Below are 25,630 nucleotides of genomic sequence, written 5' to 3'. Positions count from 1 at the left end.
TTGTGGGAGAAGAGAGAAGCGGATGAGAGGATTGTGGTATGATGGATACAGCGGAGAGCCACCTGTGAGACGAGACATGCAGTTCTACTATGTGGTGAGTAACGTGTGTGTGTGTGTGTGTGTGTGTGTGTGTGTGTGTGTGTGGCACCAGTTTATTCTAATTCCTGCGTTTTTGTTATTCTTGGTGATTTGATAGATTTCATAGTGATTTTGATTCTGCGACTGTTCATTTGAGACTGTTTGTGTCTGTAGAGAAAGACAGATATATTGTCCGTTTGTGATTTATTGTGTTCATGCATACTGTGTGCGAGTAGAGAGAGAGAGAGAGATAGAGATAGTGTGCGTGTGTGTGTGTGTGTGTGTGTGTGTGTACATGTGTTTGCGTCTCCTTGTCACCATGCGACCCATCTCTATTTGTGTTTTATGTTTCTGTGTGGAATCTGCTGATGCGCTGTAAATTGCCCTTACTCACACAGGATCACAATAATAACGCTGAGTGCACAAAATCTCATCAGTGTTGGGGCAACTAACGCATTACAAAGTAACGCATTACTGTAATCACATTACATTTGGTCTGTAACGAGTAGTGTGTAAGAAGGCATTACAGTCCCTGAATCCAGTAATCACATTACAGTTACTATTCAAACGCTGTGTCATTACTTGCGTTACATAAGTTATTCAATTATCTGCAGGATCAGGATGGAATCTGCAGGATTATGGGGGAAAAACATCAAACGTGTGGTGCTTTTTAATGCACTCCATTAAACGACACATCGACTAGATTGGATGGGCTGGAGGGACGGGGAGGAGTGAGATTATTGGGATAGGGATGTGTGCTGATAATTCAATTTCAGCCTCCTAGCGTGAAAACTGCCCATTAAAGTGTGGTGAACCTTTTGTGGACAGAGTGACTTATAGAGCTGGTCGCAGCTAAAAATGATCCCATTTTTGAGATTACCACCAAAATCACCAAAATTCCTGGATTGACTGATGTGTCAAATTTCATGGAAATCTATTTGTACGTTTTTGAGATATTCTGCTGCTGACAGACACAGACGTGGGTGAAAAAACACACAAAGTTGACTAAGTACAAAGCACTTTGTGGAGATAAAAAAAAAGTGTAATTGTAAAAAATGGCGCTTGCTGATTAAGACAATTAAGACACTTGTTAATGGAAAAGTAGTGTTTGTATTCAAAACTGAAATAAATAACCTCAATTATCTAACTTTATACCTTTTATACCTCAAATATGACTAAATGAACAGAATACATGTAGATTATGTTTGGATTATGTTATCGATTACAGCTGTAACAAGGTAACTAGTAAATGTGGAAAGTAACTGACACTGTACTTGTTACTGGGTGTCAGATAATTTCTGCCTGGTGACTCGATCTTCACGCAAACATGGACGGGGCAGATTGCATCTCAGTTATGGCTTTTCCATTGACCTCAAACTAATGGTGTCGGTCTTCATCATTTATATTCATTGATAACTACAGAATACAGATCAACTGCTGGATAGATACAGGATACATGCATGTCATATTATAATATACTTTGTTCATGGAGGTGGCAGGCCCTCTAAAGTTTCCTCTCAAACATTATGATTATTATTATTACTCTCGCTCAGCATCTTGATGAGACTGGACTTGGCCTTCAGCTTGCATCACTGTTAAGATCAAGATTAAAACCCTTGTATCTGGTTAAGGACGGATTCCGTCCTATGATAAATTCATATCTAGATAAATTAGACGTGTGCAATTCCACGGGTCCCAAAATTGGCCCATGTCAATCATTTTGGGTGTTTTACAAAATGAGACACTCCCGGCGCAAGGGACACTTCCTGTCACCCAAAAAGTCTAATTCGCAACATCAGTCTGGTTTAGGACGGATTCTGTCCTCATTGACTTCAATTCAAAATTGCAATTTTTGGCTATTTTTGACCCTCCAAAAATTGGAGAGAAAAAAATGCACTCACATTGTGTTTTTATCCTTTCATCCTGGACCAAAGGCCTTCGAATTGTCAAATAAAAATATTTTTTGATGTTGGTTGAAGATTTGTGAAAAGTACATGACATCAAATTTGATGTCATCGTTTTCCCATTGCTTTCCATGTTAACATTTTGATTAATTCATGAATTCCCCGATGTTAGGGATCCATCCTGGAGTGAGGGCTTTGAATTTGTAGTTTCTACGGTGTTTTACTATTTTCCACATTTTGGCCCCTCGTTAGGCACCAGTACATGAAATGTACTATGGTAAATTGATCTCTATGCCAAGCCTAGGGAAATAGGGGGAAATACTCAAACACACCAGAAACCACAAATTAGAGGCCTTACCTCCACGATGAATGCAAAAAATAAAATAAAATAATCTGGAAGTGCAAAGAGGACACTTTTGGCGTTTTGGCTCAAGTAGCCAGTGCCAAACTGGCATTTGAGGGGTTAAAATTCTGAGTAAGAATGAAATGTTGGTACCTATAAGTTACCAATGAGATAAGATAAAAGGGGAAAAAAAGGGGGGGGGGATCACATTGTAACCTATAGGGGACGGTTTATGTCCTTAACCAGACTGATGTAACAACCAAACTAAAAACAGTTCCGATTATTTATGGCACAACTGTTAACAATGAGATGTGGTGAGGACACGCATGCAGGACAGCGAGGCAGGACTGGGTGTTGAATGCAACAGGTTGCAGGGGACAGGAAACCAAAGACGAGAGAGAGCTCTTCGCACACGTGATTCGAGCACGGAAATCGTTTGTCGCTGTTCTGTTGTGCACAACCTGCGGTCTTGTAGTCTTGGAGTCTTTGTGTCGGTGTGGTTTTCACAGAGGATCACACTTTACCAAGATGTTTCCCCCCTACTGCTCTTTTTCTCATGAAAACACACACATGAGAAATGTGCACATTTGCAGCAAAAGGTTCTGCTGACTTTTTAGCCGGCTTTATTTCCACACACACGTGCTGTCACAACGTCAATGCTTTCTCCGTCTTTGCTCCTCACACCCCTTGGTGCTCTAAATAACACAATAAGTCAGGCTTATAATAATGATCATGCATCATATCCTTGTGTTGAGCAAAACTATAAGTTACACACAGAACAGAGGGAACTCTCCAGTGGAAACAGAATTAAAGGTTGAAATATTTTGCGCTGTGACCAGCAGCTCTATAGGTCGCTCTGTGTGACCAGCAGATCTATAGGTGGCTCTGTGTGACCAGCAGCTCTATAGGTGGCTCTGTGTGACCAGCAGATCTATAGGTGGCTCTGTGTGACCAGCAGCTCTATAGGTGGCTCTGTGTGACCAGCAGCTCTATAGGTGGCTCTGTGTGACCAGCAGATCTATAGGTGGCTCTGTGTGACCAGCAGCTCTATAGGTGGCTCTGTGTGACCAGCTGCAGCTCTATAGGTCGCTCTGTGTGACCAGCAGATCTATAGGTGGCTCTGTGTGACCAGCTGCAGCTCTATAGGTCGCTCTGTGTGACCAGCAGCTCTATAGGTGGCTCTGTGTGACCAGCAGCTCTATAGGTCGCTCTGTGTGACCAGCAGATCTATAGGTGGCTCTGTGTGACCAGCAGCTCTATAGGTGGCTCTGTGTGACCAGCTGCAGCTCTATAGGTCGCTCTGTGTGACCAGCAGATCTATAGGTGGCTCTGTGTGACCAGCTGCAGCTCTATAGGTGGCTCTGTGTGACCAGCAGATCTATAGGTCGCTCTGTGTGACCAGCAGCTCTATAGGTCGCTCTGTGTGACCAGCAGCTCTATAGGTCGCTCTGTGTGACCAGCTGATCTATAGGTCGCTCTGTGTGACCAGCAGATCTATAGGTGGCTCTGTGTGACCAGCAGCTCTATAGGTCGCTCTGTGTGACCAGCAGCTCTATAGGTGGCTCTGTGTGACCAGCTGCAGCTCTATAGGTCGCTCTGTGTGACCAGCAGATCTATAGGTGGCTCTGTGTGACCAGCTGCAGCTCTATAGGTGGCTCTGTGTGACCAGCAGATCTATAGGTCGCTCTGTGTGACCAGCAGCTCTATAGGTCGCTCTGTGTGACCAGCTGCTCTATAGGTCGCTCTGTGTGACCAGCTGCTCTATAGTTGGCTCTGTGTGACCAGCAGCTCTATAGGTCGCTCTGTGTGACCAGCAGCTCTATAGGTGGCTCTGTGTGACCAGCAGCTCTATAGGTGGCTCTGTGTGACCAGCAGCTCTATAGGTGGCTCTGTGTGACCAGCAGATCTATAGGTGGCTCTGTGGGACCAGCAGATCTATAGGTCGCTCTGTGTGACCAGCAGCTCTATAGGTCGCTCTGTGTGACCAGCAGCTCTATAGGTCGCTCTGTGTGACCAGCAGATCTATAGGTCGCTCTGTGTGACCAGCTGATCTATAGGTCGCTCTGTGTGACCAGCAGATCTATAGGTGGCTCTGTGTGACCAGCTGATCTATAGGTCGCTCTGTGTGACCAGCAGATCTATAGGTCGCTCTGTGTGACCAGCTGATCTATAGGTCGCTCTGTGTGACCAGCAGCTCTATAGGTCGCTCTGTGTGACCAGCAGATCTATAGGTGGCTCTGTGTGACCAGCAGATCTATAGGTCGCTCTGTGTGACCAGCTGCTCTATAGGTGGCTCTGTGTGACCAGCTGATCTATAGGTCGCTCTGTGTGACCAGCAGCTCTATAGGTGGCTCTGTGTGACCAGCAGCTCTATAGGTAGCTCTGTGTGACCAGCAGATCTATAGGTCGCTCTGTGTGACCAGCATCTCTATAGGTCGCTCTGTGTGACCAGCAGCTCTATAGGTCGCTCTGTGTGACCAGCAGCTCTATAGGTCGCTCTGTGTGACCAGCTGATCTATAGGTCGCTCTGTGTGACCAGCAGATCTATAGGTCGCTCTGTGTGACCAGCTGATCTATAGGTCGCTCTGTGTGACCAGCAGATCTATAGGTCGCTCTGTGTGACCAGCTGATCTATAGGTCGCTCTGTGTGACCAGCAGGTCTATAGGTCGCTCTGTGTGACCAGCAGATCTATAGGCCGCACTGTGTGACCAGCTGATCTATAGGCCGCACTGTGTGACCAGCAGATCTATAGGCCGCACTGTCGCTGTCGGTCAGTCGGTTGGTCTGTCCTTTGTCGGCCACTGTTTTTGCCCCAGGAAGCTGAAATTTGGCATTGTGTGTGTGTGTGTGTGCGTGCGTGCGTGTGTGTGCGTGTGTGCGTGTGTGTTTGAGTTCATGCCAATTGGCTAAAAGTGGGCTGGGGCCGGGGGTGCATTTCCAAATGCAGGGTGGCAGAGGCAGAGTACATGGTAGGGCAGCTCCTCCCCTGCCATCCTGCATTTATGGAAATTGGCAGTGTGGTGTGTGTGAGAATGCATGACTGTGGTTGCTGCTATTGCAAATTTTCACTTGTTTGTTTAGACAGACGCATGATTCAGGGAGATGCTGCATGGCGGCAGACATCACCCCGGCTGTGTCTGCCTCACCCTGTGTCTGACCTCACCCTGTGTCTGCCTCACCCTGTGTCTGCTTCACCCTGTGTCTGCCTCACCCTGTGTCTGCTTCACCCTGTGTCTGCCTCACCCTGTGTCTGCTTCACCCTGTGTCTGCCTCACCCTGTGTCTGCCTCACCCTGTGTCTGCCTCACCCTGTGTCTGCTTCACCCTGTGTCTGCTTCACCCTGTGTCTGCTTCACCCTGTGTCTGCCTCACCCTGTGTCTGCCTCACCCTGTGTCTGCTTCACCCTGTGTCTGCCTCACCCTGTGTCTGATTCACCCTGTGTCTGCCTCACCCTGTGTCTGCCTCACCCTGTGTCTGCTTCACCCTGTGTCTGCCTCACCCTGTGTCTGCCTCACCCTGTGTCTGCCTCACCCTGTGTCTGCCTCACCCTGTGTCTGCTTCACCCTGTGTCTGCCTCACCCTGTGTCTGCCTCACCCTGTGTCTGCTTCACCCTGTGTCTGCCTCACCCTGTGTCTGCCTCACCCTGGGCGTGTCTGCCTCACCCTGTGTCTGCTTCACCCTGTGTCTGCCTCACCCTGTGTCTGCCTCACCCTGGGCGTGTCTGCCTCACCCTGTGTCTGCCTCACCCTGTGTCTGCCTCACCCTGTGTCTGCCTCACCCTGTGTCTGCTTCACCCTGTGTCTGCCTCACCCTGTGTCTGCCTCACCCTGTGTCTGCTTCACCCTATGTCTGCCTCACCCTGGGCGTGTCTGCCTCACCCTGTGTCTGCCTCACCCTGTGTCTGCCTCATCCTGTGTCTGCCTCACCCTGGGCGTGCCTGCCTCACCCTGGGCATGTCTGCCTCACCCCGGCCGTGCCTGGGCGTGTCTGCCTCACCCTGGCCGTGTCTGCCTCACCCCGGGCGTGTTTGCCTCACCCCTTGTCTTGCGCTCTAATGGCCGTAGCTTGTTGCTGGCTGTCCCGACATGAGCAGATATGTAGCCTGCTAGATGCTATCTGTCAGCCATCTGTGACTCATCAGCAGCAGCAGCTCTCTGCTCGCTCTGTCAACACAGCACACAGCAATCAAGCGCCAATTTGTGAGTGCCGAGCCAACGCCCCTTTGCCTTGATCTGAGGGGGGGTGTCGCTGAAGGCCGTCGTTGTGTAGTGACTTGACTTGACTTGGCTTAACGAAGGACTTGGCTTGACTTTCTCAAGAAAAAATGACTTGGGACTTACTTGGAAAGTAAGTCAAAGTTTACTCAAGGGGTTTTTATTAGAGAGATTAAAGTTTAAATTTTTTACTAATTTGGCAGATGCCCATCCGTGAAGTGTGTGTGTGTGTGTGTGTGTGTGTGTGTGTGTTCGCACCTGTGTCATTTTCTACAGACTGAGGATTGAGAGCTTTTGTCATTTGCTTTGGAGCATCACTTGGCCAAGAGTGACAGAGCCAAGCCAACTCTACATCTTAAAGTTAATAGCACGTATTAAACTCTCCCCCCCTCTCTCTCTCCCTCTCCCTCTCCCTCTCTCTCTCTCTCTCTCTCTCCCTCTCCCTCTCTCTGTCTCTCTCCCCTCTCTCTCTCTCTCTCTCCCTCTCTCTCTCTGTCTCTGTCTCTATCTCTCCCTCTCTCTGTCTCTCCCCTCTCTCTCCCTCTCTCTCTCTCTCTGTCTCTCTCCCCTCCCTCTCTCTCTCTGTCTCTGTCTCTCTGTCTCTGTCTCTCTCCCCTCTCTGTCTCTCTCCCCTCTCTCTCCCTCTCTGTCTCTGTCTCTCCCTCATTCTCTCCCTCTCTGTCTCTGTCTCTCCCTCTCTCTCTCCCTCTCTGTCTCTGTCTCTCTCCCCTCTCTCTCCCTCTCTGTCTCTGTCTCTCTCCCCTCTCTCTCTGTCTCTGTCTCTCCCTCTCTCTCTCCCTCTCTGTCTCTCCCTCTCCCTCTCCCTCTCCCCTCTCTCTCCCTCTCTCTCTCTGTCTCTCCCTCTCCCTCTCTCTCTCTCCTTCCCTTCCTCTCAGACATTACCAGACAGCTGCATCAGTTTTCTCTCAAACTATTATTTCTGCGTCTGCCCATCTGTCATGCCTTGGTGTCTCTCTCTCTCCCCCTCTCTCTCTCTCTCTCTGTCCTCATTCGCACCTCCCAAAAATGCTACACATATTTATTTAACTGGGTTATGCGTAATAGCTCGTATGGCACGGTCATATTTTTCACTTGACGTTCGAGCGGTTCTTGTCTTTTTGATTTGTGTCTGTGAGTCTGGAACATAATTTGGCTCTATGTGGCCGCATCTCATTCCAACTTCTGCAGTTTCCTCTGTCTCTGTCCTTCTGCCCCCTCATTCTCTCTCTCTCTGTCTATGTGTCTCTGCTCACTCACTCACTCTATCTATCTATCTATCTATCTATCTATCTATCTATCTATCTATCTATCTATCTATCTATCTATCTATCTATCTATCTATCTATCTATCTATCTAAATTATCCATCCATACATCCAATCAGCTGCTGTGACCTTTGTCAACCGATTTGACTGTTGTCACATGATTCAATCGGCGTTATCAGCGTCTTATCACTCCATTCATATCGGCCAGTATGGCCCTACTTACCTGCTAGTAGGCCCTACTTACCTGCTAGTAGGCCCTACTTACCTGCTAGTAGGCCCTACTTACCTGCTAGTAGGCCCTACTTACCTGCTAGTAGGGCCCTACTTACCTGCTAGTAGGGCCCTACTTACCTGCTAGTAGGGCCCTACTTACCTGCTAGTAGGGCCCTACTTACCTGCTAGTAGGCCCTACTTACCTGCTAGTAGGGCCCTACTTACCTGCTAGTAGGCCCTACTTACCTGCTAGTAGGCCCTACTTACCTGCTAGTAGGCCCTACTTACCTGCTAGTAGGGCCCTACTTACCTGCTAGTAGGCCCTACTTACCTGCTAGTAGGCCCTACTTACCTGCTAGTAGGGCCCTACTTACCTGCTAGTAGGCCCTACTTACCTGCTAGTAGGGCCCTACTTACCTGCTAGTAGGCCCTACTTACCTGCTAGTAGGCCCTACTTACCTGCTAGTAGGCCCTACTTACCTGCTAGTAGGGCCCTACTTACCTGCTAGTAGGCCCTACTTACCTGCTAGTAGGGCCCTACTTACCTGCTAGTAGGGCCCTACTTACCTGCTAGTAGGGCCCTACTTACCTGCTAGTAGGCCCTACTTACCTGCTAGTAGGCCCTACTTACCTGCTAGTAGGGCCCTACTTACCTGCTAGTAGGGCCCTACTTACCTGCTAGTAGGCCCTACTTACCTGCTAGTAGGCGCAGAAGGTCGTTTATCAGTGAGTCGTTATCAGCCATAGGTTTACATTTCACGTGTAAATCATATTTTAACGCTTTGTGTTGCTTAATTCTACCCCTACCCCTAGACCTAATCCTAAACTGTTTTATTTGCCTAAATATAAAGTTGTTTGATGACAGCCATTCCGACCCACTAGCAGGTTTATCAGCGATAGGAATGGGGCTGATGACGCTGAGTCTACTGAGTCTATTGGTGACAGCAATCCAATCGGGTGCCTTTGTGTTGCTTGTTTGCTCGGCTGCTTGTAATGTTGCTAAGTAGTTAGGTAAACCTACCCCACTGTTGTCAACTTTGTGGGTCACATTTAGCCCTCATCCTAGCAACATATTTACTTACTTACTTAGGTTCCCTGAGGAACATACATGTAGGCCATCGAGGAAAGCCCTCCATCCACTCCGGTCCTGTGAAGACTTTGGGATTTCTTTGGGTTCTCGTTCAAGCCCAACCTGCCACCATTTCTGGTTTCAGGGGTATGCAACATATTTAACATAATAATAAGAAACAATTTAATGAATCAGAGATGGGAAAAGTAAACACATTATTTACTTAATTAGAAGTACAGTTACTTGTGTAAAAAAAGTAAAGAAGACTGGTAAAAGTACTGATTCAACTGGTTTACTCAAGTAAACCGATAAACCGGTGAACCGAGCACACACGGACACACAGCTCTCCAATTATACTAGTAGGATTTGCTACAAGTGGTGCATGCTGATGGTATTTCATCTCTAGTCCTGGATTTGTTTGAAACACATTCACAGTCCTTTAAGTCAGTCTTGGTGGAGCACAAAGTCCTTCATCACTCGTGTTAGTGGTTTGGAGTTGACTTGGTTCAGGCGATGTGTGCCCAGCGCTTGGCGGATCCGGATCCGACACACGTGGGCCAGACTGTGAGGACATCTCTTGTTCTCCAGAACGACCCTGAGTGCCTCGGGGATCCGCCTTCACCTCCAGCTGTGCCTGCTTCCAGGTCACCAGGGTGCAGGTGTCCAGGTGGTCATAGACAACGCTACTGTAGAGAGGAGACCTCCAGAGGGTATCAATGTCAACAGCGGCACGGAACCTGATGAGTTCCTGCAGTATCTCCAGCCTTCCCCTATAGGCAGCCCAGTAGACCGGGGTGTATTTTCTTCTGTTGGGGTCGCCCCCGGCTTCCAGGAGGATCCGGACGCAGTCCAGGTGACCATTGAGCACGGTCCAGTAGAGAGGCATATAACCTCCTCCATCATCTAGGTCTACCTGGGCTTCCCATAGAAGCATAATAAGTGACATCATCACCAGGGATGTATTACCGAACGGGCCCAGAGGCCTGTACTACAAAGCAAGATTAGTGGTTTAGCGAGGTAACTTCAGGTTTAAACCTGGTTTAGCCGTACTACAAAGCAAGTTAACTTCTTACTGACATATATTTCCATAGCAACTTATGCTTCACACTTAACCTGGTCCGCAGCAGGTTAAGTTGCAAGGATAAGATTAGACCTTAAATACACCGCCCACGAACCAATCGAATCAGCAGTTTGGAAAAATGGCCAACCCCTTTCTGGATGAGTTTCCCATCTAGGAAGGAGCACGAATTGTAATGTTGAATTAATCAAGGACGAATAATTTAATTAAGCCCTACTTACCACTTTGGAATATGTTTTTATATATTCATTTTAATGCTCTCAAGTAGCCTAGATACATTGTTTGACCCCGCTGATCGATTGCAGCTGAATAGTGAGTGGAGAAATATCACTAAACCGGCATAAAAAGGTTACATAAACGTCTCCAAAGCGCACGGTGCCGTGTGCGCAACGGAGCTGAGACTGACGTTGGGTTGGAATTGAAATGGTCATAGCCTACATGCTAGAATAGCCTACTACATCTAAGCAATTTAATATGGGATCACCTGCACATATCATCATCATGATGATTAATCATCTTAATCATATTGTAGCGAATCGGGTATTCGCCCAAGGAACCGGAGACTTGTAGTTGGTACAGGCTTTTATTCTTAGCTTCACACACAGCTCCTAGCGGTAGCTTCGCTGCTAGCTATACACACGACCAGTCAGCTCGCTCACATATCCAGACTGACTCCTGCCACGAGACAGGATGGCACCTTACACACACTTCCCCCCAGGAACACACCCACACACATCAGTTCCTAGCTAAACACGGAAACACCACATTACATGTAAAACCCCGGATCGCTACAATATTAAGATGATTCATATCTAGGCTACTCCTGCATTTTGCAGCTGCAACTGTGTTGCTTTTGGCCTGTATGATGTGATTGAACTTCATATTTCCAGCATCATTATATGAAATATGGAGATATGCGACTCTGCTGACAATAGCCTATATATGTGACCACAAAATAGGCTATTTTTTATAAATGAAATCTATGCCCGCACGTACCGTGTCGATTCAGTTCAGAAGCATTTTTTAATTTTATTATCATTTTTTTTTTTTTTTGATTAGCCTATAGGAATTATTCAATCAAATAATAATGATCTCATGATGTGTTTAGTCGCACAGTGCTAAACACATCATGAGATCATTATTATTCATTGAGCCTAAATGGTCTATACATACGGATTTTGGACTGAGATAGATTACACATTGCTTCCACAAAAGACTGTAGATAGAGAGCTGTAGATAGCCTACGAAACCGCTCTTCAAAGAAATTACTGGTGTGGATAAAAGTGGTCACTTTAGACAGTCATTCGGGAACAGTAATAATATCCAACGCAGATTTGTATTTGCGGTTTCATTCAATGAGGAAATAGGCGTGTCTGGCGCTGTCAGAGTTGGAGCAGTCCATATTGCACTGTGATTGGCAGTTGTTAAAAACCACGCCTCTTTTGCGGGCACGAGCTCCAGTGCACGGGCATTTTCATGTGCACGAGCTGTGAGCTTGATTAGAAAAACCTGGTTCGCGTTAACGAATGGCAATCGACGTTCGTAGTACAAGTTAACTACAATCGAGCTGATCTGGTTTAGACAAACCAGATCAAGGGACAGATCCTGGATCTTCTTATCCAACATTCGTAGTACAGGCCCCAGGGGCCCAAGAGCTCAGGGGTCCTACCCACCGACTGAGGTGCCCTTGAGCAAGGCCCTTAACCCCAACCGCTCCAGTGGAGCTGCTCAGTGGCCAGCAGATGTGAACAGGCCGCTCCTGAAAAAGAGAGCATTGCTCTCAGTGAGACTCCCCTGAATAAAGCTTAAATTAATAATAATAATAACAACAACAACAACAACAACGAGCCTCTTCGCAGGGCCACTGCGTACCTTGCCCATCCTGCCTGGGCAGCCAATCAGATTTCATCGCATGCTTCCTGGAAATTTAACTAGTGATTCAGGCCCTCCGTCGCTGGAAGCGTGCCGACGCACACACATACACATACACGTTACACACACACACACACACACACCCGCGCGCGCACACACGCACACACACGCACACACACCTACACACACACACACACACACACACACACACACACACACACACACACACACAGACGCACAACAATACCTGGTAATAAACCCAGAGTAGTGGACTGTCCCTTTACCAAGGCCCAGTCTCGGCCGTAGAGATGTCTACCTTCTCTCCAATACATTGGAACTGGATGGATGAATTCTTCTCAAGAAGGTATGATTGTATTGATTGATTTCTTCATAGCTGATTGATACGTTGAATAACTTGATGATGTGGCGTTGAGTGGGTACTTTTAATCAATCTGGGTCAGAGACGTCTTCATCAGCGTTGTAATGCACAAAGCGGACAGGACATATAAATACATTGTAGGCAATCATTCAATCAATACGTCAAAAAAAGAATAAGAGTTCACAATTTATTGCCAGCTTACACTCAAAGTGAAAAGTCATCAAGAACAGTACTAGGAAATGCAAAAAAATATAGGATTGTTAAAAATAGCCCTATCAAAAATAGCTAGATATTACTATATATAATCCAACTATGTCAAAGAAAACATGGCATAGTAGAAAGCTCACATAGTAGAAAGAAAATAGTCTAGAAAATTAAATGTAGTCAATATAGTATACAAGATATCTCAGAATAATTCTGCATAAATTAAAACGGATGAGAAAAATATGAAAACTGCAGACAGCGGTGACTGGGGAAATGAGCATGTGCAACGTGAAATGGTGCGAAAGCATGTGAACTAAGTGTTAAGCCCAAAAGACAGTTTTGAGCTTCACACTATGATTGTGGTCGTCAACATCCCAAGGTTGGCAGGTCTACATCAGAACCATCAAACATCTCACACCAAGTTGTAGGCTACAGTAGGATCCCTTCATCCAGTCTGGGTCTGTGCTGGTGCTTCATCTCATCGCTGTCAGTGTCAGGTATTTCTACAATGTCAGTTATTCAGGCATAAGAACAGCTGGTGGTACTGCACATTTTGACATTATTCAACAGGCTTCCATAAATCCAAGAGGTTTATGTGTCCCAGCTGTGCCTCTCTCTGCTCCCTGCCCTGCCATCCTTCAGTCCATACAGCTGCAGCCATTCTGTCTAATCCGTCATTTTACTGCGGGCTCATTCTCCTCCGAGACCAATTAGTCAAAAATGTCTTCTCCTCTTCTCCTCTCCATCATCGAGACGTGCAGGGAACAGCTCGGAGTAGCAGATTGAAAGATGAGAGTTGTGGCTTTTGGTTCCCTGTGGAACTTTTCAGAGAACATTTGATCTATAACTTTAGAACAGGAGCAGTGGTGGTTGCAATACAGATAGATGTGTGATTTTTCAATTATTTTTCAATTTGGTCTCATGATTTTTTTTTTATGAATGTGTCAAAGACTAAGCTTGTTCACACAGGATGCCGAACGTACTGAGCTGACGCTTGAAGCAGGCACAAGTTGAACTGACGCCTAACCGTTCACACAAGAAGCCTTCTCTTTTCCTCTCAGCGCCTCCTCGGCGTGCCTTGAACCCGCCCACAACTCCCATTGACTTCATGCCTGGCAGCTTCGAGCTTCACGCGTCACCCTTGGAAAATAGGACTGAATCCTGAACGATCGCTTGAGCCAGACGCGAGCGTGGCTTCGGCGTGACACGTGCGCGGGTGGTGTGAACTGTGAACGGCTTCGACGCCTAAATGAAACTTGTGGGTTCAGCGTAGGTTGAGCTTAGGTTGAGCGTTGCTTCGGCGTGTGGTGTGAACGGGGGCTAAGGATATGTGTATTGATTTTAGACGTTCTCCTCTCCTGTCAGTACAGTGTCTGAATGTGTCAAAGACTAAGGATATGTGTATTGATTTTAGACATCCTCCTCTCCTGTCAGTAGGCTACAGTGTCTGAATGTGTCAAAGACTAGGATATGTGTATTGATTTTAGACGTTCTCCTCTCCTGTCAGTACAGTGTCTGATGGCCAGAATATACATTAGAAACAGTGGAGTCCTACAAGTAGGTCTATTTTGGGAAGTTTAAGATTAACTTTAATGGCCACAGTAAGTCATCAGATTACAACCGAGGAATTTGACTTGGTGCAAGTATGCAGCCTCACATCAATAGTAGAAGACAAAGCAAGACAGAAAAACAATCTCAAATTATAAAGTGCAAAATATAAAGTCCTTTACAGTGACATACTGTATGATGCAGGGTGGGAGGTGGGGCTAGTCTGTGCTCAGGGCGCATCCAGGTTGATAGTGACAATTGACTGACTGCGTTTACATGGACTTGCGTATCCTGCTTATGAGGCTTATCCCAGTTTTGATCATATTGGGGATATGGCGTTTACATGGAACCCAGCTAAATCTGCTTATTCATATGCCTGTATACATGATCGTATCCCGGTCACTGATTACTGCATGCTGCTATTTGCGCAGGCGCCCGTGAGGTTTACGACACAAAGCAGCAATTTTGAAATCGTTAATCGGATATTCCTCTTAAACGGTTAACCTTAAATAAGTGGATGTGTTGGGAAACTGGTGTCCTGTAGTCTGTACTACTATACCACAGACTGTCTTTTACATGTATGTGTGCTAAATGTAGTCTGTACTACTATACCACAGACTGTCTTTTACATGTATGTGTGTTAAATGTAGTCTGTACTATACCACAGACTGTATTTTACATGTATGTGTGCTAAATGTAGTCTATACTACTACCACAGACTGTCTTTTACATGTATGTGTGTTAAATGTAGTCTGTACTATACCACAGACTGTATTTTACATGTATGTGTGCTAAATGTAGTCTGTACTACTATACCACAGACTGTCTTTTACATGTATGTGTGTTAAATGTAGTCTGTACTACTATACCACAGTCTGTGTTTTATGTGTGCTAAATGTAGTCTGTACTACTATACCACAGTCTGTGTTTTATGTGTGCTAAATGTAGTCTGTACTACTATACCACAGTCTGTCTTTTATGTGTGCTAAATATACAGCATGCGTCCCAGTGCTGCACAACCAATTGTCCCACTGGGGATAAATAAATACATTTATTGAACTTGAACTTTCACTCTATTTGCTGTCACAAAAATAGGATTTTTTTTGTTGCCCTTATTTGGAAAGGTTGGCTTAGACGGCATGTTTCTTTTTGTCTCCCCACCGCTCCCACCCCCACCCCCCTACTGGACAGTACCAGACATTCACTTACCCATTATGACGACACTATTCTACTGCTGCTGGTCACTGAGCAGAACAACAGGGGGTTGCTGCCTTGACTGTAGGTGAAGGGAGAGCTAGGCGAGCATTTCTTGTTCATTTTAGGATAGAAACTTTCCTGATCAGAAGCTCTGTTCTCGAACCCTTATGGCGCCGCCACCAGCCTGGAATGTGGAGTGACTCAACGTGTCGGAGAATCCAGAAAAGGATGGATCTTGAGTGTCATGGGACCTATACTTGCTGTTGGTCGCATAGTTGTTGTTTTCCTATTTTCCATGCATTAATCTTGAAATCTGTCAATTCCATTGACCATGATTCAAAATCGGTTCAGGAATATGACTATCTCTACTACACCCAGCCAGAATGAGAAAGTTCTGATTCCATATAGATCTCATCATCTGACTCTTCTGTCGACTGCATTGACAATGTGGACTGATCCATTAATGGAAGGAACCTTACAGGACTGATTGCAGTCTACAGGAACCATGTGTTCAGTGTACAAGCGGCTATCAGCTCCTCTTTGTCTTGGTTTTGACTTCAAAAACAAAAAGGTAAGCGAAACAGATCCAGCCACAGGAATAACAGCAAATGGAATAAAATGGGCGTCCGGATCGGGACCGGTACTGCACCGGTAGATTCCCTGCCTACCAACATGAGGGTCGTAGGTTCGAGCCCCAGTGTTACCTCTGGCTTGGCCGGGCGGCCATACAGGCACAATTGGTTGTGTCTGTGGGTGGGAAGCCGGATTAAGGCTATATATGAGTTTTGACTCTGAGGAAGAGACGTTTAGTGTCGAAACGTTAGTCATTATTTGTTGCACCTATTAAATTTGCTAAAATTTACTGTTTGCTCCAGATCTCATCTCTCAATTTATATATGAGTCCTGGTCGCTGCATGCAGTGGTGCCTCCTCTGGTCGGTCGGGGCAACTGTTCGGGGGGAGGGGAACTGGCGGGAATAGCGTGATCCACCCACCCGCTAGTTTTCCTTCAAAGTAGAGTCTGGACCAGACAGTGTTTTGAGAGGTCAAAGTAATCATTGAGTCATTGATATTCATTAACAAACCTATCAGCCTCCCACAGATACATGATGGTTATGGCTGTGCTGTATGAGGTGGTAGAGATACATGATGGTTATGTCTGTGCTGTATGGGGTGGTAGAGATACATGATGGTTATATTTGTGCTGTATGGGGTGGTAGAGATACATGATGGTTATATTTGTGCTGTATGGGGTGGTAGAGATACATGATGGTTATATTTGTGCTGTATGGGGTGGTAGAGATACATGATGGTTATATTTGTGCTGTATGGGGTGGTAGAGATACATGATGGTTATGTCTGTGCTGTATGAGGTGGTAGAGATACATGATGGTTATGTATGTGCTGTATGGGGTGGTAGAGATACATGATGGTTATATTTGTGCTGTATGGGGTGGTAGAGATACATGATGGTTATATTTGTGCTGTATGGGGTGGTAGAGATACATGATGGTTATATTTGTGCTGTATGGGGTGGTAGAGATACATGATGGTTATATTTGTGCTGTATGGGGTGGTAGAGATACATGATGGTTATGTCTGTGCTGTATGAGGTGGTAGAGATACATGATGGTTATGTATGTGCTGTATGGGGTGGTAGAGATACACGATGGTTATATTTGTGCTGTATGAGGTGGTAGAGATACATGATGGTTATGTATGTGCTGTATGGGGTGGTAGAGATACATGATGGTTATATTTGTGCTGTATGGGGTGGTAGAGATACATGATGGTTATATTTGTGCTGTATGGGGTGGTAGAGATACATGATGGTTATGTATGTGCTGTATGGGGTGGTAGAGATACATGATGGTTATATTTGTGCTGTATGGGGTGGTAGAGATACATGATGGTTATGTCTGTGCTGTATGAGGTGGTAGAGATACATGATGGTTATGTATGTGCTGTATGGGGTGGTAGAGATACATGATGGTTATACAGTATGTGTGCTGTATGGGGTGGTAGAGATACATGATGGTTATGTCTGTGCTGTATGGGGTGGTAGAGATACATGATGGTTATGTTTGTGCTGTATGGGGTGGTAGAGATACATGATGGTTATGTCTGTGCTGTATGAGGTGGTAGAGATACATGATGGTTATGTCTGTGCTGTATGAGGTGGTAGAGATACATGATGGTTATGTCTGTGCTGTATGAGCTGGTAGAGATACATGATGGTTATGTCTGTGCTGTATGAGGTGGTAGAGATACATGATGGTTATGTCTGTGCTGTATGAGCTGGTAGAGATACATGATGGTTATGTCTGTGCTGTATGAGGTGGTAGAGATACATGATGGTTATGTATGTGCTGTATGGGGTGGTAGAGATACACGATGGTTATATTTGTGCTGTATGAGGTGGTAGAGATACATGATGGTTATGTATGTGCTGTATGGGGTGGTAGAGATACATGATGGTTATATTTGTGCTGTATGGGGTGGTAGAGATACATGATGGTTATGTATGTGCTGTATGGGGTGGTAGAGATACATGATGGTTATGTATGTGCTGTATGGGGTGGTAGAGATACATGATGGTTATGTCTGTGCTGTATGAGGTGGTAGAGATACATGATGGTTATATTTGTGCTATATGGGGTGGTAGAGATACATGATGGTTATGTCTGTGCTGTATGAGGTGGTAGAGATACATGATGGTTATGTTTGTGCTGTATGAGGTGGTAGAGATACATGATGGTTATGTCTGTGCTGTATGGGGTGGTAGAGATACATGATGGTTATGTCTGTGCTGTATGAGGTGGTAGAGATACATGATGGTTATGTCTGTGCTGTATGGGGTGGTAGAGATACATGATGGTTATGTTTGTGCTGTATGAGGTGGTAGAGATACATGATGGTTATGTCTGTGCTGTATGGGGTGGTAGAGATACATGATGGTTATGTCTGTGCTGTATGAGGTGGTAGAGATACATGATGGTTATGTTTGTGCTGTATGAGGTGGTAGAGATACATGATGGTTATGTCTGTGCTGTATGGGGTGGTAGAGATACATGATGGTTATGTCTGTGCTGTATGGGGTGGTAGAGATACATGATGGTTATGTCTCTGCTGTATGAGGTGGTAGAGATACATGATGGTTATGTCTGTGCTGTATGAGGTGGTAGAGATACATGATGGTTATGTCTGTGCTGTATGGGGTGGTAGAGATACATGATGGTTATGTCTGTGCTGTATGGGGTGGTAGAGATACATGATGGTTATGTTTGTGCTGTATGAGGTGGTAGAGATACATGATGGTTATGTATGTGCTGTATGAGGTGGTAGAGATACATGATGGTTATGTTTGTGCTGTATGGGGTGGTAGAGATACATGATGGTTATGTTTGTGCTGTATGAGGTGGTAGAGATACATGATGATTATGTTTGTGCTGTATGAGGTGGTAGAGATACATGATGGTTATGTCTGTGCTGTATGAGGTGGTAGAGATACATGATGGTTATATTTGTGCTGTATGAGGTGGTAGAGATACATGATGGTTATGTTTGTGCTGTATGAGGTGGTAGAGATACATGATGGTTATGTCTGTGCTGTATGAGGTGGTAGAGATACATGATGGTTATGTCTGTGCTGTATGAGGTGGTAGAGATACATGATGGTTATGTCTGTGCTGTATGAGGTGGTAGAGATACATGATGGTTATGTCTGTGCTGTATGAGGTGGTAGAGATACATGATGGTTGGCTGTGCTGTATGAGGTGGTAGAGATACATGATGGTTATGTCTGTGCTGTATGAGGTGGTAGAGATACATGATGGTTATGTCTGTGCTGTATGGGGTGGTAGAGATACATGATGGTTATGTTTGTGCTGTATGAGGTGGTAGAAGTCTCACTTAGTTCTACTTTAATGGAATGGAGGATGGATAATGAGAGCAGTGCTAACATCATGCAGATCAGGGAAGTGGTTAGGCCATCAGTAGCTTAGTAGTAATCAGTAGCTTCGAGACTAATCATTTGCTCCGGAAAGGCACAGATAACATCCGCGTGTGTGTTGTGTGTGTGTGTGTGTGTGTGTGTGCATGTGTGTGTGTGCGTGTGTGTGTGTGTATGTGTGCGTGTGCGTGCGTGTGTGTGCATGCGTAAACGTGTATATGCATGCTTATAGGCTGTTACCCTATAGTTATTTTTGACAAGGTATACACCCTTACTGCTAGAAAATATGTGATAGTGATGCAGCAGTTGCCTCCAAATGTGTGCTATATCACCCATTGTATAACACCACCAAGCATATTCTTCAGGTCTCCTGCCTGAAATGACATCCCCCAAATCAAATCATGATAGCTCCCAAACCACAAGGCCTATATGCATGTTTCTGATCTTCTCTGATAGGTAACAAGCTCAGCAATATGAATCCAGTGTAAGTCAACCTACATCTATTCCAGAGTAAATGGAAATACAATGAAGGATTTTCTATTTATTTGTATCCTCGCCTGGTACATAATCTACATTTAAAAGGCAATATCACCATTATAACCAATATCCCATGGATAATAATGCAACTGAATGTGTTCTCCTTCTCCTTGACTACAAATGTAACTGTAAAATTTGTGATCTCAATATGTTAAATACAACATTTAAAATACAACATTTATGATACAGTTTATAAAGGTATACTCAGGTGGTGTAAATGTTTTGCCCATGGGTACCGTTTACATGTTGACTTTTTACTGGGAACTTAACTCCAAAACACTTTCTTTCAATACAGCCATATTTCAAAAGCATAAATCTCCCCAAAAACATGGAAATAGTAATAAAATAAAAACAATTAATATTGATCATCATTCATATATGGCCCACAGAGCATGCCATGTGACTTATCAATGTTTTCAGCTCAGTTAGACCTATCCAATGATATATTGGTTTCTAGAAAAATATGTGTCTATTTTGGAAGAGTCAATAAAAAACCCAGGCGCTCTGCAATTGTCTGGGAGCCGAGACTACTGTAGTACAGTACAGATGTTAAAAAATAATAATAATACAAAACTTAGCATACTTTGTTTTACATACTTTAATAACCTAATAATCACACTTATTTCCAAGTCTTCCATGTCTTCCACATCTTCATCTTCATCAGAACTTTCCACACTCTCTGAGGTGGCTGCCTGGTTCTCACAGTCTGCCAGTCTACACATGTCAGTACACCTGAGGCCATTTGCAACACACATACATCTTCAGAGTGAATTTTTTTTTGGGACAGTTACAGGCCCGATGACTGAGCCCGACAAACCTCTATGCCAACAGTGGACGTCTGTGTGTCTTTGTTAACTGTGACTTCAGTAGCCTGGTCCACAGGGAGCCCTCCAAAGGGGTTGTTACTTGTCTTGAAGGCCTCATACTCGGAAGGATGCTTCTCTGGGAAGTTTGCCATCTGTGCTAAGTAAGGGGACAGGTACCTGGCATCATTTCTTTTATCATAGGCAAATAAGCACCATGGGATCATGGTTCTTATAGCAATGGAGGTGCAGCTCCCAGTTCCCTCTCACGAGGGGCACGCATGAGGCCAAGTAATACGTCCTCTACCATGTCAGCGTATGACACCCAGAATGCAGAGAGCTCTCCATTGTTGTGACAGAGGTGTTCCACAGGGTTATCAGCTCATCTAAGGGTGGACTTTGCAGCCGATTGTTCAACGTCTGTTGGTTCAGGTCACTGGCCATGTCCTTCACATTGTCTTAAGAATGATTTGATCTTCCCACTCCTCTCTGGAATGCTGTCCTCAACCCACGGTGTGAACTCTGCCCATGCGAGTCTCATCAGTGCTTATGGAGCCTGACAGCACGGTTATATGCACGTCCTTTGGATCAGCATCCTGATTTTTTCCCCCTAAGACCGTGAATTCATTACATATTCATTACATTCTGAGAAGAATGTTGGGGAATGCTTTTGATGAAGATCTTATACTTGGCCATTTTGACGTACAGGTATTCACACCAGCTATCAGTAATGGTTTCTATGGCTTTCGTTCTCAGAGTATCTAATAGGCTTCGACATTTTCGGTGATAGTAGATTCTTGGGACTTCTTTTTCTTCAAGTTCTTTAGCAACATCTAAAATAGGGGCATATTTTCTCACTGTGGCTGCTTCAAGTAATGTTTGGTCATCATCTTCTCTTGATATGTCCTGATATGATACACTGTTTCTTAATAGAATACAGTATGTGTGTGTGTGTGTGTGTGTGTGTGTGTGTGTGTGTGTGTGTGTGTGTGTGTGTGTGTGTGTGTGTGTGTGTGTGTGTGTGTGTATGGCTACACACACATATTCACACAGATATTCTAAATGCCTGTGCGCCAGTCAGGACAGTGGGAGAAGGCATGGCGGCAGGCCGAGCTCAGTGAAGTGCTGCCCCGTGTGGCAAGGAGGTGTCGTGGCTCAGCAGGCCGGCCTAGTGGGAGGAGGCTCAGGGTTCAGGCAGAGCCTTTCGTTTCTCTCCAAAACACCTGAAAATGGCCGTCTGTTAAGGCTGAGCAAGGAGACCGGTTTTATTTCACAAGACGCTGAAGGTAGCAAGACAAAATACTGCTGGGAAATCTGGGAGAGTTTGGGGAATCCTACACACAAGAGGGTAAGCGAAACTGCTATCTATCGTTAGCATAATGACAATTCTCTCTGACCAATCAGTATAGACGGTTTTCACGGACTTGTGTTGCTAGGGAACCGTTTGAAACCTAGCTTATTTCGTGTCAGCTATTGTACTAGCAAACACAGCAGGTGGTGGTAAAAAAAAGTACCGGCTCAGCGCGATGTTTGCCCAGTGGAAAACCAAAAAGGTCAAGGCCAGATGAGCTGGTACCGTGCAGTCGAAAGGTGGCGTGTGATTCACAGGTGTCCTGAGAAGACCCTCATTGAAATTATGACAGGATGCTTCTTAACCTGAGAGTTTCTGGCCTCCATGTAAATCTAAGGCTGCAGGGAGCAGGAAAGAAAACAGGAAACATGGAAGTGCTCATTCCCATGCTCTCTCTCTCTCTCCCCTCTCTCTCTCTCTCTCTCTCTCTCTCTCTCTCTATATATATATATATATATATATATATATGTGTCTAATAGTTTGTGTGTGAGAGGATGGAATAGCCACACTAGAGAGCATTCACACTTGCCTGGAACGTCCTGGAACACTCCAAAGCGGGCTAACCCCGAGTCCCGACTTCATCCCAGGGCTAGCTGGCCCTGCTCTGGAGCAGGAGCTGACTTTGCGTCTATACACGGGGCTAAAAGTTGCCACTGTAAACTTAGCTGTAGATTATCTAGCAGCACTGGTTCCAACGGCCCTGGGCTCTATACCCAGGGCTAGTATAAACTGCAGTGTGAATTGCATAGCCCTGGGTTTAGCTTAACCTGGGTTAGCTTAATGTGCGTGTGAAAAGGAGCTAAGTTAGCCCGGGGCTATCTTAGCCCTATTCGTAGCCCGGGGCTAAGATAGACCCGGGCTAATACCGCATTCATGACAACTCGGACCACTGGAAGTTTCAATTCAGAACCTCCGCCCCAGGCATATTTGCGTTCACGCTGCACTTCCCGGTCGGAGGGAAAACACTGGGAAAAACCATGGAGGGTTCTGGGAAGTGGAGGCAGTAATGCAACATTTTGGATGAGATGTGTGGATATGACGTCAACTCGGACAAAGCGGAGCTCTGAATGATACCCAAATTTCCGAGCTGTAATTCCGGCCTGGACCGTTCAATTCACTTTTTACAGGTCGGAACCCATTTTTTCCGGTGGTCCGAGTTGTCTTGAACGGGGTATAAGAGCATGCAGTGTGAAAAGCCCTTAGTAGGAGAGAGCGAGATCTATTTTGTGTCGATGTGCCTCCTTTAATATGCCAAACCCTGTTAGTCTTGGCATATGTGTGTGTGTTGGCCCTCAATCTTGAGTAGTGCGAATGAATGAAAACACACACACACACACACACACACACACACAAATGGAAAGAGACAGATGACGTTCATTTAGTCTCGCCACCTGTAGGCTATATCATACATGTCTGTGAGTGTGTGTGTGTGTGTGTGTGTGTGCGTGTGTGTGCGTGCGTGTGCTTGTGTGTGTCTGTGTGCGTGCGTGCGTGCGCGCGTGTGTTTGTGTGTGCGTGCGTGCGTGCGTGTGTTTGTGTGTGTCTGTGTGCGTGCGTGCGTGCGTGCGCGTATGTGTGTGTTTGCATGCATGCGTGCGTCTGTGTGTGTGTCTTGGCGGCGGTGTGTGTTGCGTGTTGGCCTTGGGTCTCATGTTGTATCTCATGCTGCTTCTGTCTGATTTACTGCCTCCTGGTGGATCACTCTGGACCTGCGCTCACTCAGCAGGGCGTCTCCGACACTCGAAGCCGTCGTCGTCTCCAAACCATGCCTGTATAAAAACGCTGCATTATGCTATTGAAAATGGCCGCCCATTCATTTGAACGTAAGCTGCTCACCAGCGCATGAAGCATATTTTTCTTCTTCTTCTTCTTCCTTGTTTCATTTCGTGATGTCCAGTCCATGGTCGTGTGCAGTAGCGCCCAGTCTTGTAAATGTGTGACTGCATTGCTTCTTATCAGGAAAGAATCAATTATTTCACCATGTCTGACAGCAACCGTCAGAATATGTGACAACACTGTCCTGTCGTTAGCCAGCAACAAGCACCCTCTGCGCTCACACAAGTCACACATTTCGGCGGTCACACATTTCAGGTGGTCACACATTCTGGTGGTCACACATTCTGGCGGTCACACATTCTGGTGGTCACACATTCAGGTGGTCACACATTTCAGGTGGTCACACATTCTGGTGGTCACACATTTCAGGTGGTCACACATTCTGGTGGTCACACATTTCAGGTGGTCACACATTCAGGCGGTCACACATTCTGGTGGTCACACATTCTGGTGGTCACACATTCTGGTGGTCACACATTCTGGTGGTCACACATTTCAGGTGGTCACACATTCTGGCGGTCACACATTCTGGTGGTCACACATTCTGGTGGTCACACATTTCAGGTGGTCACACATTCTGGTGGTCACACATTTCAGGTGGTCACACATTCTGGTGGTCACACATTTCAGGTGGTCACACATTCTGGCGGTCACACATTCTGGTGGTCACACATTCTGGCGGTCACACATTCTGGTGGTCACACATTCTGGTGGTCACACATTTCAGGTGGTCACACATTCTGGTGGTCACACATTTCAGGTGGTCACACATTCTGGTGGTCACACATTTCAGGTGGTCACACATTCTGGCGGTCACACATTCTGGTGGTCACACATTCTGGTGGTCACACATTCAGGTGGTCACACATTTCAGGTGGTCACACATTCTGGTGGTCACACATTTCAGGTGGTCACACATTCTGGTGGTCACACATTCTGGTGGTCACACATTTCAGGTGGTCACACATTCTGGTGGTCACACATTCTGGTGGTCACACATTCTGGTGGTCACACATTTCAGGTGGTCACACATTTCAGGTGGTCACACATTCTGGTGGTCACACATTTCAGGTGGTCACACATTTCAGGTGGTCACACATTCTGGTGGTCACACATTCTGGTGGTCACACATTTCAGGTGGTCACACACTCTGGTGGTCACACATTTCGGGCGGTCACACATTCTGGTGGTCACACATTTCAGGTGGTCACACATTCAGGTGGTCACACATTTCGGGCGGTCACACATTCTGGTGGTCACACATTTCAGGTGGTCACACATTCTGGTGGTCACACATTTCAGGTGGTCACACATTCTGGTGGTCACACATTCAGGTGGTCACACATTTCAGGTGGTCACACATTCTGGTGGTCACACACTCTGGTGGTCACACATTCAGGTGGTCACACATTCAGGTGGTCACACATTCTGGTGGTCACACACTCTGGTGGTCACACATTCAGGTGGTTACACATTCAGGTGGTCACACATTTCAGGTGGTCACACATTTCAGGTGGTCACACATTCAGGTGGTCACACATTTCAGGTGGTCACACACTCTGGTGGTCACACATTCAGGTGGTCACACATTCAGGTGGTCACACATTCAGGTGGTCACACATTTCAGGTGGTCACACATTCTGGTGGTCACACACTCTGGTGGTCACACATTCAGGTGGTCACACATTCTGGTGGTCACACACTCTGGTGGTCACACATTCAGGTGGTCACACATTCTGGTGGTCACACACTCTGGTGGTCACACATTTAGGGCGGTCACACATCCG

General features: G+C 45.9%; 1 protein-coding gene across 1 annotated transcript in view; it reads left to right on the top strand.

Moving 5' to 3' along the window:
* The window catches only part of arhgap36 (Rho GTPase activating protein 36), a 109,125-nt gene continuing 83,495 nt past the window's right edge, over positions 1-25,630 (top strand). Inside the window, exon 1 of the mRNA XM_083639672.1 lies at positions 1-94. Coding sequence (XP_083495798.1) covers positions 23-94 — 72 coding nt within the window. The 5' untranslated portion in view covers positions 1-22. The remainder of the gene's footprint in view (positions 95-25,630) is intronic.

The sequence above is a fragment of the Poromitra crassiceps genome, assembly GCF_964638095.1.
Source record: "Poromitra crassiceps genome assembly, chromosome: 7".
Lineage (NCBI taxonomy): Eukaryota > Metazoa > Chordata > Actinopteri > Beryciformes > Melamphaidae > Poromitra > Poromitra crassiceps.
The sequence above is the reverse complement of the archived record's forward strand: the minus strand, read 5'-3'. Positions and strand labels throughout refer to the sequence as shown.